We start from the raw sequence: 18,575 nt of genomic DNA, 5'->3' as shown, positions 1-18,575 counted from the left end.
TAACAACGCTGCCGACCTTCATATCGTCTGCAAACTTGGACATTAAAAAAAATAAATCAATTTTATGTTTATACTCCGGCATGACAACCAAGTCAGTAGAGTTGCCAATAAATTGTCAATACAAATATTTATTGTATTTAGTAGTCACGGCTTAAACCCCGGTCCACTCAAGGAACGCGTGCTGTGCACTCTCACTCCTGACCACTTGGCTACATCAGGCCTTATGCATGGTAGTATTTACAAAGTTCATAGATTTCATCAGTGATTCAAGAACTGTTTAAGCCTGATATACCATCATCAATATCATTAATAAATACAGAAAACAACAATAGACCCAACATTGAACCGTGGGAGACTCCATTAATAACATTAGTCCACGAAGAGCAGTGTCCATTGATTACCACTCTTGTCTTCTCCCACTCAACCATCCCTTTATTCATAGCAGCAATTTGCCTCCAATGCCACACTGCTCCAATTTGTGCAGCAGTCTTCCATGTGCAACAGTATCAAAAGCCTTTCTAAGATCCAAATATATGATATCAAAATTATTCTTTGCATCCAGTTCCTTTGTGACCACATCATAGTTTGTATGTTTGTTTGTTTGTTTTTTGATTTTTAGGAGCATTAGCAACTAAGGCCATATTGCTCCGGGGATATGCGGTGGTCATCCTCTGACCTTTCCGCATCCTCCATTTTTGGTGGTCACAGGCTCGAACCCCGGTCTAATCAAGAAGCATGTGCTACACACACTGCTGCTCCTGCCCACCTGGCTACAGAGGCGCCCCACATCATAGTATCCAATCAAATTGGTCAGACAAGCACTCCTCTTAACAAACCCATGCTGTGTCTGAGCTATAACTGAAGTCATGTCTAGATGATCCTGCAAAGCTACTTTAACCAGTGCCTCCATTAATTTCCCTGGAACAAAAGTTAAACTAACAGGTCTGTAATTACTTGTGTCACCCTTTGATCCTCCTTTGTGAATTAGGGGTCAAATTTGCACATCTCCAGTCTATGGGTACATCCTCCGAGTCCAAGGAAGCTCTCATAATTATGGCTAAGAGTTTGCTTACTTCCTTTGCTGCCTCCTTTAATATAACTGGATAGGTCCCATCCACCTCAGATGCCTTTATGTTTATCTTCAACAATTTCTCCTCCACTTTGCTCTGAGTTATTACAAAATCATCTAGCTCACTGCCAGAGTTTAATTCACATTTGGCATTCCCCTCCCTCAACAACTCCTCATGTGTGAATGTAGATTAGATTTTATTCACAGAGAAGCCCTTGTATCTAAAAGTTTGCCTGTGGATCTGAATTCCACATTACATGATGTTATCAAGATGGTGAATTTAATAAAATTCAAGCTGTTAAAGTCACATGTTTTCAGTTTTGTGTGAAGAAATGGGATCGGAATACCACTCTCTTCTATTTCATACTCAAGTACATTGGCTGTCCGAAGGAAGAGTTATCATGAGTGTATAGCTAAGAGAAGAGTTAAAAATGTTTTTTATGAATAATTCTTACTTTGCAGATTTAATGAAGAATATTTATTGGTTCCAAAAACTAGCTTACTTAACTGATATTTTTGAGCACCTGAATGAGCTAAATCAAAAATTGCAAGGATCACATGAAACGTACTAATGTGTATGGACAAAGTTTATGGATTCGAAGAAAAAATTCAACTTCGGAAAAATGAGGTTATAAACAGATCACTTATGTTTAATCGGTGTTATAATTTAAATCCTAAAGAAGAATTACTGGGATTAGTAGAGCAACATTTGTGTTTGCTTGAGAGAAAACTTCATCACTATTTTGAAATACTTGATGTAAAAAAATTTGATTGGATTTCAAAATCCATTCGCTTTCCCTAGAAATTCCAGCATTACATTTATGAATGAAAGAAAAGAAGAGCTGTTAGATTTAAGAAATGATCACACCCTTCAAGTACAATTTAAAGAAAATCAAGTTATCCGAACTTTGGTTAATGGCGAGAAAGGAGTTTCCTTCAATCGAAGAAAAAGCAGTTGACACTCTTCTTCTATTTGCTACCACCTATTTGTGCAAACAAAGTTTCTCATCGATGGTGACTATCAAGAATTCGAAGATCATCATTAAAAAGTTTGGATCAGGAATTATGCGTAGCCATTTCAAGAATAAAACCAGATATAAAAATGTTATGTTCACAGAAGCAAGCTCAAGTTTCTCATTTAAAAAATTTGAAAAGATTTTATTCTGAAGTTCTGTATGAATTTAGTATTAAATATTTAATATCATCCATAGTGTTTATATTTTACTTTTCTTATCATAATTATATATATAATATAACACAAATGTAATAAATTTTTTAACGAAGTCCCTATAGACACCTCAATCTGCCCCAGTTTATTTCTGTGCCATACAAAAATTATAATTTTCCAAGTGTGCCCTGACAAGAAAAAGGTTGGGAAGCACTTCTATATGAATCTCTCAGTGCATCCACCTCAATTTTGTGGCCAAGATGTTCTGGCTCTTTGAAAATGCCTACTTGCCCTTCTCCTGAGTATAGTCAGTTCAGAGCAACCACCAGGGGACTATCTGCTTCCTTGGTTTTTTTCCGTTGGATGGACAGGTTTGCTCTTTTACTAAAATGTCTGTCATGATCAGCGCTTGCTCGTTCGGACTAAATTTGTTGTTCGATCTAGACCACTCATTTTCCTAATTTCAGTTCCCTTCATCTGTATAGGTCTTCAAAATCCATGACTCCATGGTAGAATGTTCCCCACATAAAAAAAAAAAAAACTGTGATCTTGCATATAACTGCTTTAAAACTCCTTGTGATGTCCCCAACTTATAGAAACCTTCACTTGCCATGTCCAAAATACTGTGAGCATCTCCTCTACCTTTATCTACCTCAGGTATAGGAACTTGAACTGTGGCCCCTTGTCAAGGCAGAAACTTGTCAGTCTTTTCATTTTCTTTGCCTGTTGTTCTATGTTATCCTTTGCATTTTGTCAACCATTTGCAGCATTTTTGTTGTTGATATGAAGAGGACAAAAAATGACTAACCCCATAACCTTCTTCCCCCATCATCGCTCCAGTATGGTTGCCACAGATTACATGAATATTGTTAACCACAAACTGGGCACTGGTGAGCCCTCTCGTAGCTTTAGAACAAATAAGCAAAGACTATGCTTCCATTGTAGCGTCGTCTTTGCCTGTTGTTCTATGTAGGGTATTGTAGTGATGATGAACTGTTAAGGGATTCTGACACTTCAGAGTGCTAGGCTATGAATTAATCTTTTCCAAATCTTCACTGGTTTGCATAACTTCGATGCTTCCATTGTAGGGGATTGTAGTGATGATGAACTGTTAAGGGATTCTAACACTTCAGAGTGCTAGGCTATGAATTAATCTTTTCCAAATCTTCACTGGTTTGCATAACTTCCTGAGGAAGATTTGATGTACTCAACCCAACCTTAACTTTGCAGCTGAATAGAGCCTCATATGATGATCTCTTGAAACCAGCACAGTAGGCTCTATTTTTCATTAACTGGACAAATTGTATGCCTTAACTCCAAATGGAAGTTTTTCATTTTCATCCATGTAGTGAGCATGTTTCCTATATCTTGGTTAGTTAGTCAGTTATTTGGTTTTTAGGAGCATTAGCAACTAAGGCCATATTGCTCCGGGATATGCGGTGGTCATTCCTTGACCTTTCTGCATCCTCCGGTATTTGGTGGTGACGGGCTCTAACCCCGGTCTAATCAAGAAGCATGTGCTACGCACTGCTGCTCCTTCCCACCTGGCTATGGAGGCGCCCCTATATCTTGGATCGCCCATTTTACAATCTGCTGGCTCTTGCTATGGCAAGATTTCCATTCACAATTTAAGTTGGGACCAGTAATCCTTAAGGCTGGAAACAACATTGTTGGAGTACTCACTGCCATTATCAGATTTCAGGATTGAAGGTCACCGATAAGCGTAAAAATGTCTATAAGATTGTAAGCTGCCGCTTCAGCTCTTTTTGTTTTGAGAGCTTTAAGCACCATAAGTTTTGTTAGATGATCCTGGTAAACCATTATAAATTTGTACTCACTGTCGAGGTGGGTGTGGAAATCAGTTAGGTCAACTTGGCAACACACATTAAATTCAGAAGAAATTATTGGTTTAACCACAACTCCTTTCTTATAGTTCTGTGTTTGCTGGCAAGGTTCACACAGGTGGATATACAGTTCAATATCAAATCGACTAATATTCTTGTACCCGTTAGACAGTTCCTTAATCATAGGATTTCGCCCAATGTTCCCATCGACTGATGTGTCTCGTGAAGCAAATAAAAAAAAAACTCACTCAAACATATAAAACACAACACACTACTTCCTTTATTGGCTGTATGTCTTTTGTTTCTGTTAAATGACCATTACAACATTTTTTTAACAACCAGTAATGACAAGCCTCCTTCTTTGTTGCACTTTTAGCATGACATATTTCACTCACTAATTCTCTGTAATATTCATCCATAAGAAAACACTGTTTTATCTGCTTTTGCTGCCATCTCAAACACTATTACTACTAGCTTCTGGATCAAACTGGGAGGAGTGGAGGGAGCCAGCAGGAAGGCACCAGGAATAAACAAGCACAATGTAGCTCTCATCTCACATATTTCCTAAAACTTGTCATTAGCACTAATAGTGTCAAATGATTCAAGAAATCAAGCTTTTACAGCATCAGCCAAAAAATAAAACCACCTCCGATTTCATCTATTCATTCCCTCCAATAATTTGTCTAGTTCTGCCTTTAATTTATATAAGGCGTCAACTCCACAACAAACAGCAGCTTGTTCCAGCAATCAACTACCCACTGGCTAAAGGCAAACTTCTGCACATCTATTCTGTAACCATCCTTCCTCAACTTGAATTTGTGCTCCCTCATATGTATGGTCTGAGCAAGAGGAAAAAATCCCATCAGCGATGACCTTAATCTATTCAACGCCTTAAACACCTCAATCAGATTACCTCGCAGGTGCCTAGTCTGCAGATGCTGCAATTTGAAGAACTAATAGAGTAAGCTTATCTGCAAAAAGATCTAAACCTCCCAAACATTTCCTAGTCCATTTCACAAATCTCAACGATGTCCATTTCCACTTGCAGTCTGCCAAACCCCATCTACTTTTTCTGAAAGAATCTCAGTTATCGGTTGATTCAACAACTGTCATCTCAGTTGCCCAAATTATTCGCTGTATGATTCCTTTTGCCTCAAAGGTGGTACTTGTGCATATGTCCGTACTGATATTCCCTGTCAGAGACTAGGTAATATGGAATCTCCTCTTTTCAATCTTCTCTGGCTTAAAATCTCTCTCTCTCTCTCTACCTCATTCTGTCAAATTCATCTGTTGTCTCTACCGTTCTGTCAACTCCACTAATCACTTGGACCTCTTTGACTTCCTCTCTTTGCAACTTGACTTTCTCCAGTCCAACTTTCCTAACAGTGAGGCAATTTTCCATGGTGATTTTAATGTTTACAACTCCAGCTGGCTTCTAAGTTTTCTTCTTCTGTTTTCTAGTCACACCGACCCAGCTGGTCGAGATGCTGAGGTTTTTGCAATTACTAATGACCTTGCACAGATTGTTCAAATACCTACAAGAATACCATACAATCCCAAGCCAATAAGCTTGATCTTTTTCTCACAAACAACCCTTCGAAGTACATGGTCGAAATGAGGGGTCCTTTAGGCACCTCAGATCACAACTTGCTAATTGTCTCTTCTCCATTGGAGCCTTTATCTCATGGCTATTCCCAACCTTGTGTTCTTTAGCATTACAAGAATGCAAAATAGGATGACCTGCGAGATTTCTTTTCCTTGGTCAGACTACTGTTTCAAAACTTCTGATATCAACATTTACTCAGATCATGTCAGTGAAATTATTTTTGTAGGAATGGAATCCTTTATTCCACACTCCACTTTAAAATCTTGTCCTTTATCTAAACCTTTGTTTTCCAATAAATGTGCTAAGGCCATTCAGGAGAAGAATGTTGCATATCGTAATTGGCTTGTTTCCAATTCTTCAGTTTCATTTTCTGCCTACACCAAAGCTTGCAACAATTGTAAAGCAGTTATTAATCAGTCCAAACTAGATTTTGAACAGGCTAAGAGTAGAAAACTTGCTTCTTGTCCAAATGGTAGCTGATCATTTTGATCTCTTGCCAAAGCTATTTGCTGCAACATTTGCTCATCTCTGCTCCCACCTCTGTCAAAACCAGATGGTTCTTTTGTCACTTCAGCCAAAGATAAAGCTGACCTGCTGGCATCCCATTTTTCTTCCAACTTGTGTATTAATGATCTTGGTAAAACACCTCCCACCATTCCCAATACATTCCATTCAATGCCTCCTGTTGTCTTCCATCAAAAGGATGTCAGAAGGATTTTGACGAATATTGATGCTAAGAAAGCTCGAGGTCCTGATGGTATTTTTCCACGTGTTCTCAAAACCTGTGCTCCTGAACTTACTCCTGTTCTTTGTCACCTTTTTTCACTTTCTTATTCCAAAGGTGTTTTTCCTTCTGTTTGGAAATTTGCTCATATCCAGCCAGTTCCTAAGAAGGATGACAAATCCCTCCAATCCAATTATCGCACCATTGCAATTACTTCTACTCTTTCTAAAGTAATGGAGAAATCAATTAACCACCAACTCTTAAAATACCTAAAAACCATCAGTCTGATCAACGATCGCCAGTATGGATTCCCTCAGTATCAATCCACTGGTGATATTCTGGCTTATGTTACCCATTTATGGACAGAGTCAATGGAAAAGTTCGGTGAAACACAAGCAGTTGCTCAACATCTCAAAGGCTTTCGATCGTGTTTGGCATAAAGGTTTTCTAAACAAGCTTCCATCTTATGGTTTGCCAACTGTTTTTTGTAATTGGTTATCCAGTTTTCTGTCTGGTCGCTCAGTGAGGGTGATGGTAGATGGCTCTCTGTCTTCTAACTTAATCTTCTTCCACTGACTGGAAATCCTATCCACAGTTTTGCCGATGATAGCAGATTGCATTCCACTTTCCATTTTGAGAAACCTTGTCCTGCTCAATCAGCTTCAACTTCTCGAATACCTGCTACCAATTCCTTAAATGCCAATCTCTAGGTAATTCTCCAGTGGGGCAATGACAACTTTGTTGATTTCAATCCTTCTAAAACTCAGTCTTGTCTTATACCTTGCAAAAAAGATTCTTCTGCTCCTATGCTTATCTTTGGTGACACTCCAATTTCTAGTAAAGTTGATATATCTCTTTTGGGGATTACCCTGACTTCTAATCTCTCCTGACACAAGCACATTACAAATATTGCTTCCTCTGCATCTAAAAAACTTGGTTTTCTCTTTTGCTCTCGGCATTACATTCCTTCCAAACAGCTGTTCACTCTGTATAAATCGCAAATCCATCCTGCCATGGAATATTGTTCCCACATCTGGTGCGGTGCCCCCAAAACCTCTCTCGGGCTTCTAGATTCCATTCAGAAGAGGGCAGTTAGATTAATTAATGAATCGTCTGTAACAGAGTCTCTCCACTCGCTGTCTCATAGATGTACTGTTTCTGGAAGTTTGTTCAATATGCATGCCTTTTCTACAGATACTTCCATGAGCACTGTTCTTCTGAACTGGGTTCTATAATTCCAGCTCTCTCTCTCTCTCTCTCTCTCTCTTTCAAAACAGTCCAAACACATGCCGCCACCAGCCAACATCCATTTACTGTCCAACTTCAAACTCACAGAACCAAACTTTTCATCTTCCTTATTTATTCATTCAACTGCCGTTTTCTGGAACAACCTTCCTTCATATGTATTTCCTGAAAATTACAGTCTACAGAAGTTCAAGAGTAATGTCAACAAATATCTTCTCTCGTCTTCTCAACCTCGAACCCAAGCACGGTACTAAGTACTATAGGTTCTAATATCTCTCATGTTTGGAGTTTTAATAAAAAAAAATAATAATAAAAAAAAAGCAATGTACACATATTTTTTTTTAATTTTTTATTTATAAAAAAATATTCACATACAAAATATAAATCAAACTAAACTTATAAAATAAAATATCACATTCTTAAAAAAACAAATATAGCCTATATTTGTTTTTTTTTTTTCCCACATGTATTTCTTTTATTTCACAGAAATACCAATTTATATAGGAATTTCTGTGAAATAATAATAATAGATACTTCTTTGAACAATAAAAACAATATAAATTAAATAATATAATTAAATATATTTTTCCGCACAGCAAATTTTTTTTAATAATTCTCCCTTATTTGCTATTTCTTCATAAAATTCTATGCAAGAATTAGCAAAATTGCACTTCAATCACAAATGACAGATGTGAAATGACTGTTTACGTGGTCAGCCAGCAGTATCATGAGATTAAAGATGTCGCAAGGATGCAGAATAAAATAAAAAATGCAAAATCGTGATTCATGATATAAGTATGGAGGCTACATGTCCAATACGGCGCATTTTCCGGGACGGTTTGCAATGCAGGGCAAACGACTAAAATCCAGGATGTCCTGCATAATCCAGAGCGTCTGTTCACTTTACTCACGGTAATTTTTTGATAGTCAAATTATTCTTAAACAATTTTAAAAAAAAGATTATGAACTATTTTTTAAATAACTTATATTTACATCAGCAGTTACTCAAAATAGATTCCTTACTTGTGGACTACTCGTTATAGAGATAACTCTATGGGTAGGGGATTGTCAAACACTGGAATAAGTTGCCTCTCAATGTGATAAAGCAATAGTCAGACTAAATTCAAAGTGGAGTTAGATGGTTGTTCCTTGTGGGAATTTAAAAAAATGTTAATAATCTTATATTATTAGTATTTTTTTTTTTTTTTCGCTGATTGGGAACACTACTTCCTTGCATCATTTGGCCTCACTAACACTAACTCAAAATTTTATGAAAAACATTGCTAAATTTCTATTGGCTTTATTTTAATGAAATTTGTGACCACATGACAAATCTTTTTAAAAGAACCAAAAATAATATTTCATCAAAATTTTTCCACTGGGAGTTATATGCAGATGGACATGGTGATGACAACAGACACATATGGAACAAATGCCCTAAAACACTAGTTATTTAATGTATACGCTACCTGCAATGTGTGTAATCCAGCATTCTATGGAATGTCTAGGCTTTCTGTACAATGCCTAAAACTACCATGAAAAGTGCAAAAAAGATATTGCTTCATATATTGCCTAAGCATTTTCAAGAAAGCTTTTGATACTGTTGCACATAAAAGACTGCCTTACAAATTGGAGCAATGTGTCATTAAGTGCAAGTTGCTGCTATGGATAAAGGGATGGTTGAGTGAGAGAAGACAGACAGAGGTAATCAATGGACACTGCTCTTCGTTGACTAATGTTATTAGTGGAGTCCCCAAGAGATAAGGATGTGATTATTCCATTGTAAGAAGCAGTGGTTACATGAGTACTGCATACAGGTGTGGAAATCTCATTTTAAGCAAGATGCAGTCAAGGTTATTGATGAGAAAACAAAAGGGTGCTCTTACCAAGAAAAGCTTCAAACTGCAAATGCATCTAGACTAGGCACCTGCAAGGAGATTTGACTGGGGTGTTGAAAGGATTAAACAAGGTCAGTGCTGAGGGAATTCTTCCTCTTGCTAACACTATGCACATGAGGGGCCGTGAGGTAAAGATGGTTGTGAAACAGATGTGCAGAAGGTTGCTTACTGCCAATGGTTGGTTGATTTCTGGAACAAGCTTCTGTGTTGAGGAAGTGAACAGTCTGAATAAATTCAAGGAAGAACTAGATAAACTTAGGGGATGGATAGGTGAAATAGGATTTTTTTTCCTTTTTTTTTTGCTAATGCTGTATAGGCTTACTTTCTTGCATCATTTACCATTACCAATACTAAAAAATCACAACTAAGTCTCAGGAATGCTAGACAGACAGTGTATGTATTTTGCAGTTAAACCATGTAAAAATAAGCCTTTTTTACATAAAATTCCAAGAAGTTCCAAGAAATTCCATTTTAAATTCATATCAACTTATATTTTATATGTTTCGGAATGCCTGTCAATATTTTAATTCTGTTAAAATGTGATCCCTTATCAACAACAGAGGATTCAATTCTGAAAAGTACTGCTTGGCAAAATTGCAGTTGGTAAGGTTCCATGGGAAACAGGGGAAAACAATAAATATGCCAATACTATACAGTCAATAAATTATAGGAAAAATTAATATGGCAATAAAATATTTGAAAAACTGCAAAGCTTCATTTTCCATTTATACAACAAAAATGATGATACTGACTATCCTCCTTCTCAAAACCAGGTAAAACAAGGGTGCACTGGATGCAATGTACTTGGGCTCTGAGGCAGAAGAGGGTCCCAAAATATCTGTTAAATTGTTATAACTGTACATGAATCCCTTTAGTAGGAAAAGGGAGGGCCCCCCAGAACCATCTAAGCACCCGGTCTTGATCCTCCTGGGTCACACCATCTGATATGGAGAAACACGGTAATCTTCTAAGCATGTTGAAAAGTTCAAAATAGGTCTGGGGGAAAAAAGGAAAATATTAATCAGAGAAAAAAATCTACAGATAGACAGCGACATATCCACGCGTAACATGTATATATTGTACTGACTAGTGTATCATTGAGAGGGTAGATTACCATGGTTCCCAAACTTTGCCCCAGCATCTTGGTTTGTCTCAATCTTCTTTGGGTGTGCTGCAAAATTAGAAAAAAAAAACTCTATGCATGTACTACAAACACAGACTTTCAAACTCCAAGCATAACAGGAGTGACGCAAATTTGGGAATAACTAGGGTAGAATGTGCACGAATCCCCCTCTCTTTGCAAACCCACTAAATTTGCCCTTGTAATCTATATAAGGTTTGTTATTGTTTGTTATTTTGGTTTTTAGGAGCATTAGCAACTAAGGCCCTATTGCTCCGGGATATGCGGTAGTCATTCCCTGACCTTTCTGCATCCTCCGTATTTGGTGGTGACGGGCTCAAGCCCCAGTCTAATCAAGAAGCGTGTACTATGCACTGCTGCTCCTTCCCACCTGGCTATAATTACCTGTCTTCCCCTTTGATCCTCCACAAAGGAGGATCAAAGGGGAAGACAGGTAATTATAGACCTGTTAGTTTAACTTCTGTTCCAGGGAAAGTAATAGAGTCACCGGTTAAAGAAGTTATAGTTCAGATACAGCATGGGTTTGTTAAGGCAAAATCTCTCTCGACCAATTTCATTTGATACTATAATGTAATCACAAAGGAACTGAATGCAAAAAATAATTTTGATATCATATACTTGGATATCAGAAAAGCTTTTGATACAGTTGCACATAGGCTGATGTACAAATTGGAGCAGTATGGCATTAAAGGAAAGTTGCTGCTATGGTTAAAAAGATAGTTGAGTGGAAGAAGACAGAGAGCGGTAATCAATGGACACTGCTCTTCATGGACTAATGTTATTAGTGGAGTTCCCCAGTGTTCAGTGTTAGACCCATTATTGTTTTCTATATTTAACAATGACATTGATGAAGATATAACAAGCTTAATGTCCAAGTTTCCAGATGATACAAAAGTTGGCAGAGTTGTTAATGACAATAACAACGGCACACTGCTGCAATAGAACCTAGAAAAGTTAAACAGATAGGCTGAGAAGTGGCAACTGAAGTTTTAACATTGACAAATGCAAAATACTGCAAATGGGTAGCAATAACCCCAGAGTAGCGTACCAACTGTGCAATACTACACTGGGCAGTGGAGAGTGAAAGAGACCTGGGGGCAACTGTACAGTCAGATATGAAGTTTTCTGGGCAGTGCAGACAGGCTGCAGGAGTAGGTCATGGAATCTTGTCAATGATATACAGCAGGGTTGGCCAACGAGTCAATCACGGATTTAATTTCGGTCGATCACGACGAATTTTAAATATACAGTCATCCCTCAATTTGTGCACCTTGTGCAATGAAATTTTTGAGATGGTAGATCACGGCACATTTTGAAGGAAAAAAGCAGATCGCATCAGAAATTAAGTTGGCCATTCCTGATATACAGGAACTTTGCTAGCAGGGATAAGGAGGTGATTATCCTTTTATATAAGGCACTGGTCGGGCCACACCCTCAGAATTGCATACAGGTGTGGAGACCTCATTTTAGGTCTCCACACAATAGCCTCTGGAACGGGTACAGGGAAGAGCAACAAGATTGGTGAGGGGAAAAAAAGGGTTGCCCTTAACAAGAAAGGCTTAAGTTCTGCAAATTGCAGTGCCTGGAGACTAGGCACCTGCGAGGTGATATGATTGAGGTGTATAAGCCTTTGAATGCTATGAGCAGGCTCAATGCTGATGGGATTCTTCCTCTTGCTCAGATTACACACTTGAGGGGTCATAAATTCAAATCGAGGGAAGACAGTTGCAGAATAGATGTGTGAAAATTTGCATTTAGCCAGCAAGTGAGTGATTGATTGCTGGAACAAACTTCCATCTGTCATTATGGAAGTTGATAGTTTAAATAATTAAATAAATTCAAAGAATAAATGGACAAACCTTTGGAGCAGATGGATAGGTAAATGGGAAGTAGTTTTTTTTTTTTTTTTTTATTTCTGTCTGATGCTATATACGCTTGCTTTCTTGCATCACATGCCACTACTAATGCTAATGCACATATCCTTAGTTCCAGAAAATCACTACCCTCATTTCCAAATCCAATAGGAACCAGTTGCTTGGTCATTAGCATGACTATTGTTCATCATAGCCATCATTATTAGATCAGTACAGTTTTGCTCAATGTATACTTCTATCTGCCAAGAAACGTGCTTCATTGTAAGCAAAGAAATGTTTGCCTTTTATCAAATACATTATTATTTATTTTATTTTTTTTTTTTTTCAGTTATGATGCAGTTTTCAATACTAAGTGGATTGAAGTCAGCAGTTTTTTTTTTTTTCCTCTCTACTCTTTATGGGCTAAACAAAGTGACAATGCATATATTTCATTTTATAATTTATTCTTCCACCATCCATATTACAAATCCAATTCTGCCTGTACTGGAAGCTAGATCTAGTCATTTAGATAATCTGAATTACTGGGAGAATTATAGCAAAGCTTCTAGTTACAAACAAACTGTTGAAAAAATATAAAAAGATTTATCTAGGGTTCTTATTAAATAACTTACCTCTGTGACTCTGCCCAGTTTAATGCAGTATTAAAAGAAAGTAAAAATAAACAGAAATCAGAATTAAAGTAAGACATCACCTGCTAAGTCAAGCATGACTCTTAAGAGTCGTCGGATGAAATATGCAATTACAAAATTACTAATAATAATAATAACATTCAGAACAAAATTTTGAACACAACCGCATAATTGAAACAATACTCTTCAGGACTTGCTAATATCACCTCATTCTAACAAGAACGGTAATTGCATAAAAAGCAATTAAACATTGACGTCTCTGTGTTCAAATTTTTTTTTTGTGTTATTTTATGTTTAATCCAATGCAACAGCACTTAGGTTGTTGGGTCATGCAGGACTCTGGAGATGGGGTTTTCATTTTATTTCTGATGTTCAACTTACTTTTATCCTTTTTCTTCTACTCTACATCAATTAAAGCAGAATCATGGGAGAAAGTTATATAAAAAAAAGCTGAGCTAAATCTTTTAGGAGAGCGTTTCACAAACTGTAGTCCATGGCCCCTAAAGGTGGTTATACTGTGGATCACGGGTACCACTTTGCGGGCACGGTTTTTTTTTTTTTTTTTTTTTGCTTGAATCCGTCCCGAATTAGTCGCGCAAACTAACCTAACCTTTTTTTCACTAGCCAAAAATGAAGGTCTAAAAAAAAACACCCACACTTCTTTTGCTTGAATCCGTCCAAGCCCGTAACACGGTACTCGGATGTACCCACGTTATTATTATTGTTAGCCATATGGTGCAAGGAAGCCTAAGGCTTATGCTGCACCAGGCAAAAAAAAAAAAAAATTTCTGAAATACTCTGAGAGAGAGTCAGAAGTAGAAGGGAATCACCAAGAAAGAGAAGTATGATGATAGCCAGCTCAGGACCCTGGATGTGCCATGCCATACTCACCAGATGACAGCCCCTGGGTTCTAGAAACTTGGGGCTTAAAAAAAATCCTATTGGACCGCAAAAAGTGTTTCAAGCTAAAAGAGGTCATTATGTCACTAAAATGACAGCCACTGATCTAAACAATTTATTAAACCACTGCACACAATATTTGCAGTGGTTTATTAAATGTAACTCAATATCTCACCATTATTTTTTATTCGTTGTTCCTACGACTAACCTTAAAATCCAAACAACGAAAAAATGAGTCGAAATAATACCGTAATAGTAGTAGTAGTAGTAGTAGTGGCATATGATGCAAGAAAGCAAGTGTATGAGTTTATGCAGCATCAGCCAAAAAAAAAAAAAAAAAAAATCACACCATTCCCTCCAAATGCCTGTCCAGTTCCTCCTTAAATTTATTCAACCTATCAACTTCCACAATGACAGATGGAAGTTTGTTCCAGCAATTAACCACTCGATGGCTAAAGGCAAATTTCCGCACATCTATTCTATTCTACATCTGTCTTTTCTTAATTTGAATTTATGCCCCCTTAGGTTCGTAATCTGAACAAGTGGAAGGATCCCATCAGAATTCAGCGTGCTCAATCCATTCAAGGCCTTATACACCTCAATCAGATCACTGCGCAGGTGCCTAGTCTCCAGCCACTGCAATTTGCAGAACTTAAGCCTCTCTTGGTAAGAGGATCCCTTCATTCCCCTCACCAATCTTGTTGCCCTTCTCTGTACACACTCAAGTAAATCTACATCCTTCCTAAAATGAGGCCTCCAGACCTGTACGCAGCACTCAAGGCATGGCCTGATCATTGCCTTATACAGAGGGCCAATCACCACCTTCTCCCTGCTATATATCATTGACAAAACCCCATGACCTGCCCTGGCAGCCTGTCTGCATTGCTCAGAAAACTTCATATCTGACTGCACAATTACTCCCAGGTCTTTTTCATTTTCTACCACCTTAAGTCTAGTACCACACAGCTAGTACGTTTCTCTGGGGTTACTTCTACCCATATGCAGTACTTTGCATTTGTCAAGGTTAAACTTCAGTTGCCACTTCTTAGCCCATCTGGCCAAATTATCTAGATCCTGTTGCAGTAGCACACTGCCATTACTGTCATTAACAACCCTGCCAACCTTTGTATCATCTGCAAACTTCGACATTAAGCCTGATATACCTTCATCAATACCATTGATAAATATACAAAACAACAGTGGATCTAACACCGAACCCTGTGCGACTCCACTAATAACATTAGTCCAACAAGAGCAGCACCCATTGATTACCACCCTCTGTCTTCTCCCACTTAACCATCCTTTTATCTATTGTAGCAACTTACCCTTAATACCATTCTGCTCCAATTTGTACAATAGTCTTCCATGCGCAACAGTGTCAAAAGCTTTCCTGAAATCCAAATATATGATATCAAAATTATTTTTTGCATCCAGTTCCTTTGTAACCACATCATAATATCCTATCAAATTTGTCAGACAAGACTTTCCCTTCACAAACCCATGCTGTGTCTGAATTATTGCTGCAGTCTTGTCTAGATGATCCTGCAATGCATCTTTAACCAGTGACTCCATTATTTTACCCGGAACAAAAGTTAAACTAACTGGTCTGTAATTACTCGTGTCACCCTTCGATCCCCCTTTGTGAATTGGGGATACATTTGCACATCTCCAGTCTGTGGGAACCTCCCCTGAGTCCAAGGATGCTCTCATAATTATGGCTAAGGGTTTGCTTAGTTGCCTTGCTGCCTCCTTTAATATAACTGGATAGATCCCATCCACCCCAGGTGCTTTTCTTATGTTTAACTTCAACAATTTCTCCTCCACTTTGCTTTCAGTTATTACAAAATCATTAAGTATCATGCTACAATTTGCTAACCTTCTGCCATTTTCAAACCTTAATAATTCCTCATGTGTGAATGTAGATGCAAAATACTCATTCAGTTTGTTTGCTATCTGGGCAGGATCATCAACAGTCGAACCATCGATGTCAAGTGGACCAATCAGATCCATCCCCTTCCTTTTAGAGTTTATATAAGTAAAGAAATCCTTGCTGTTTTTCTTAGCATCTTTTGCCAAGGACTTCTCGTAATCTGCCTTCGCCTGCCTAACCTCCTTTGTCACCTGATTACAGACTAGCTTATATCTGCCATAGGCTTCTGAGTCGCTTGATAATTTATATGCATCCCATGCATTTTTCTTCTCTGTTACGAGTCTCATTAGTTCATTAGATAACCATTTAGGCCTAAATCTTGAACAATATTTCTTAATAGGTATGAAACTTTTAGTAGCTTCCAAGATTAATTCCTTGAATGCTTCCCACTTAGAATTTACTGTTGGTAACATCGTCAGTTGATCCCACTGTACAGAATTTAAAAACTGTCGGAGACCACTGTACTCACCTTTACGGAAGCAAAAACCCTTTCCTTTACCCCTGATGGTAATTAAATCTTTAAGTAAATCCCACATCAGTATACTGATCACTGCCACCTAGTGGTTCCTTTATCTGCAAATTCTTAATACACGAATGATCACTGCTGATAACCAGATTAAGAGTATTACTTTCTCTGGTTGCCTCTCGAATATGCTGCTGCAGAAAACAATCATCCAATAAATCCACAAAAGTCTGACTAGTGTGTGAGTGACCAACCCACAAGTTCCAGTCAATATCTGGAAAGTTAAAATCCCACATTATAAGACATTCCGATTTACTAGCCTACTCTATTTCTCTGTACAATTGTTCATTGTACTCATTCGAGTCATTAGGCCTATAACACACTCCTACTCTCATTTTTGCTTTCGCAGTGCTTATGTCACTCCAAATTGACTCAACAGTGCACTGTTCATCTATATCAACAGGATGCACTTCTTTTGATTTTATATTTTTCTTAATTAACAGCATAACACCTCCTCCCTTTCTATCCTGTCTATCCTTTCTGTACACATTGTACTCTCCAAATTCCAGTTCAGCATTCCTTATATCTGTGTGAAACCACGTCTCTGCTATCCCAACAATATCCGCCTTTGATGTCTTGACCAACACTTCAAATTTATTTACTATACTTCTAGCATTGGTATACAAGGTGGTAGATGACTTTCATCAACCGGTGAAATACCACCACTTTGCTTATTGGAGGCTTGAAGTGGTGAAACCCATGTTTAGTCTCTAGAGCAAAGTTTCCGGCATCCCCCTCCCCCCATACTTCTCCTTCAATCCATGCACGGTACTAAGTACTATAGGTTTTGATACCTTTCGTGTTTGGGGTTTTCATAAAAAAAAAAAAAAAAACATGCAAGCATACATGCTCCTACTCCTAGTTACCCTAACACATCCCATATACCCACCTATTTCAGGATGACTGCCATCCGTCCCTAAAACCCCCAACACTCCAGGTCGCTACTTATTCTAATAGTTGTGCAAGAATCACCTTCACCTCTGACTACGGCTACTGTTAAACTATTAGTTCTTGTATCCCCCGTGTTTGAATGTAATTGTTTGTTTGTTATTTGGTTTTTAGGAGCATTATCAACTAAGGCCATATTGCTCCAGGATATGCGGTGGTCATTCCCTGACTTTTCCGCATTCTCCGTATTTAGTGGTGACGGGTTCGAACGCGGTCTAATCAAGAAGAGTGTGCTACGCACTGCTGCTCCTTCCCACCTGGCTAAGGAGGCGCCTTTGAATGTAATGTTTACATTCAAACACGAAAAAGGGAACGCATCCAAGCCCCATGTGGCGAACCACACCAGGAAATTTTATGTACTACTCAATCATACATCTTATTTCCGATTATCTCTAATCAGAAGGCCGAGACCAGAAGAATATACTCTTTAGATCAAGCCTCAAAAAAAAAAAAAAAAACTAAAACATTACATATGTATTTGATTGCTAAATAATATAATTTGACAATCGAATAAATATTCCAAATGACATCTTAGAAAATATTCCATTATTTTTATAAGACTTACCATTATTAGATTATACAGTACGATTAAGAGAAAATAATCGACTTTTACAAACTGTTTACAGAGCCTCCTTTATCAATTATTCCAAATAGTGTTGCCAACTCTCAATAATGCTTCCCGCTAGCCGCATACTCAAAATCCGCTATATTTAACACTTAAACCGCTAACTTTTTAAATTTTCATTTGGGTTAAATCCTATCAATGGGTGCCATAAAAAATTTTAAGACTCTACATTATGTCCAGACAAAAACCTCCAAATTGCATATCAAATGCAGTTTATTCTGAGGAAGAAGTCAAAAATAACCGTTTAAAGGAGTTGATGAATTTATGCAGTGGCAATATTAATCACTTGATTTCATGGTTGGCGAAAAATCACATTTTGCAAAGTACAGCTTTTGGTAAAGTTTGTAAACTTGAAATGCGACTAACAAAAAGAAAATGTAAAACTGACATGTTTAGATGGGATTGTAAGAAACGTTCCCTTAAAACAGAGTATTAGATATAAGTCATTTTT

General features: G+C 37.7%; 1 protein-coding gene across 1 annotated transcript in view; it reads right to left on the bottom strand.

Annotated features, from left to right (window-relative positions):
* Nucleotides 1-18,155, bottom strand: part of LOC150086881 (pre-mRNA-splicing factor ISY1 homolog) — a 235,017-nt gene extending 216,862 nt beyond the window's left edge. Inside the window, exon 1 of the mRNA XM_090371648.1 lies at nucleotides 18,065-18,155. Within this exon, the coding sequence (XP_090227774.1) occupies nucleotides 18,065-18,067 (3 nt within the window). The 5' untranslated portion in view covers nucleotides 18,068-18,155. The remainder of the gene's footprint in view (nucleotides 1-18,064) is intronic.
* Nucleotides 18,156-18,575: the final 420 nt, after the last annotated feature.

The sequence above is a fragment of the Mastigoproctus giganteus genome, chromosome 4 (assembly GCF_048544385.1).
Source record: "Mastigoproctus giganteus isolate SK-2022 chromosome 4, ASM4854438v1, whole genome shotgun sequence".
NCBI lineage: Eukaryota > Metazoa > Arthropoda > Arachnida > Uropygi > Thelyphonidae > Mastigoproctus > Mastigoproctus giganteus.
The sequence above is the reverse complement of the archived record's forward strand: the minus strand, read 5'-3'. Positions and strand labels throughout refer to the sequence as shown.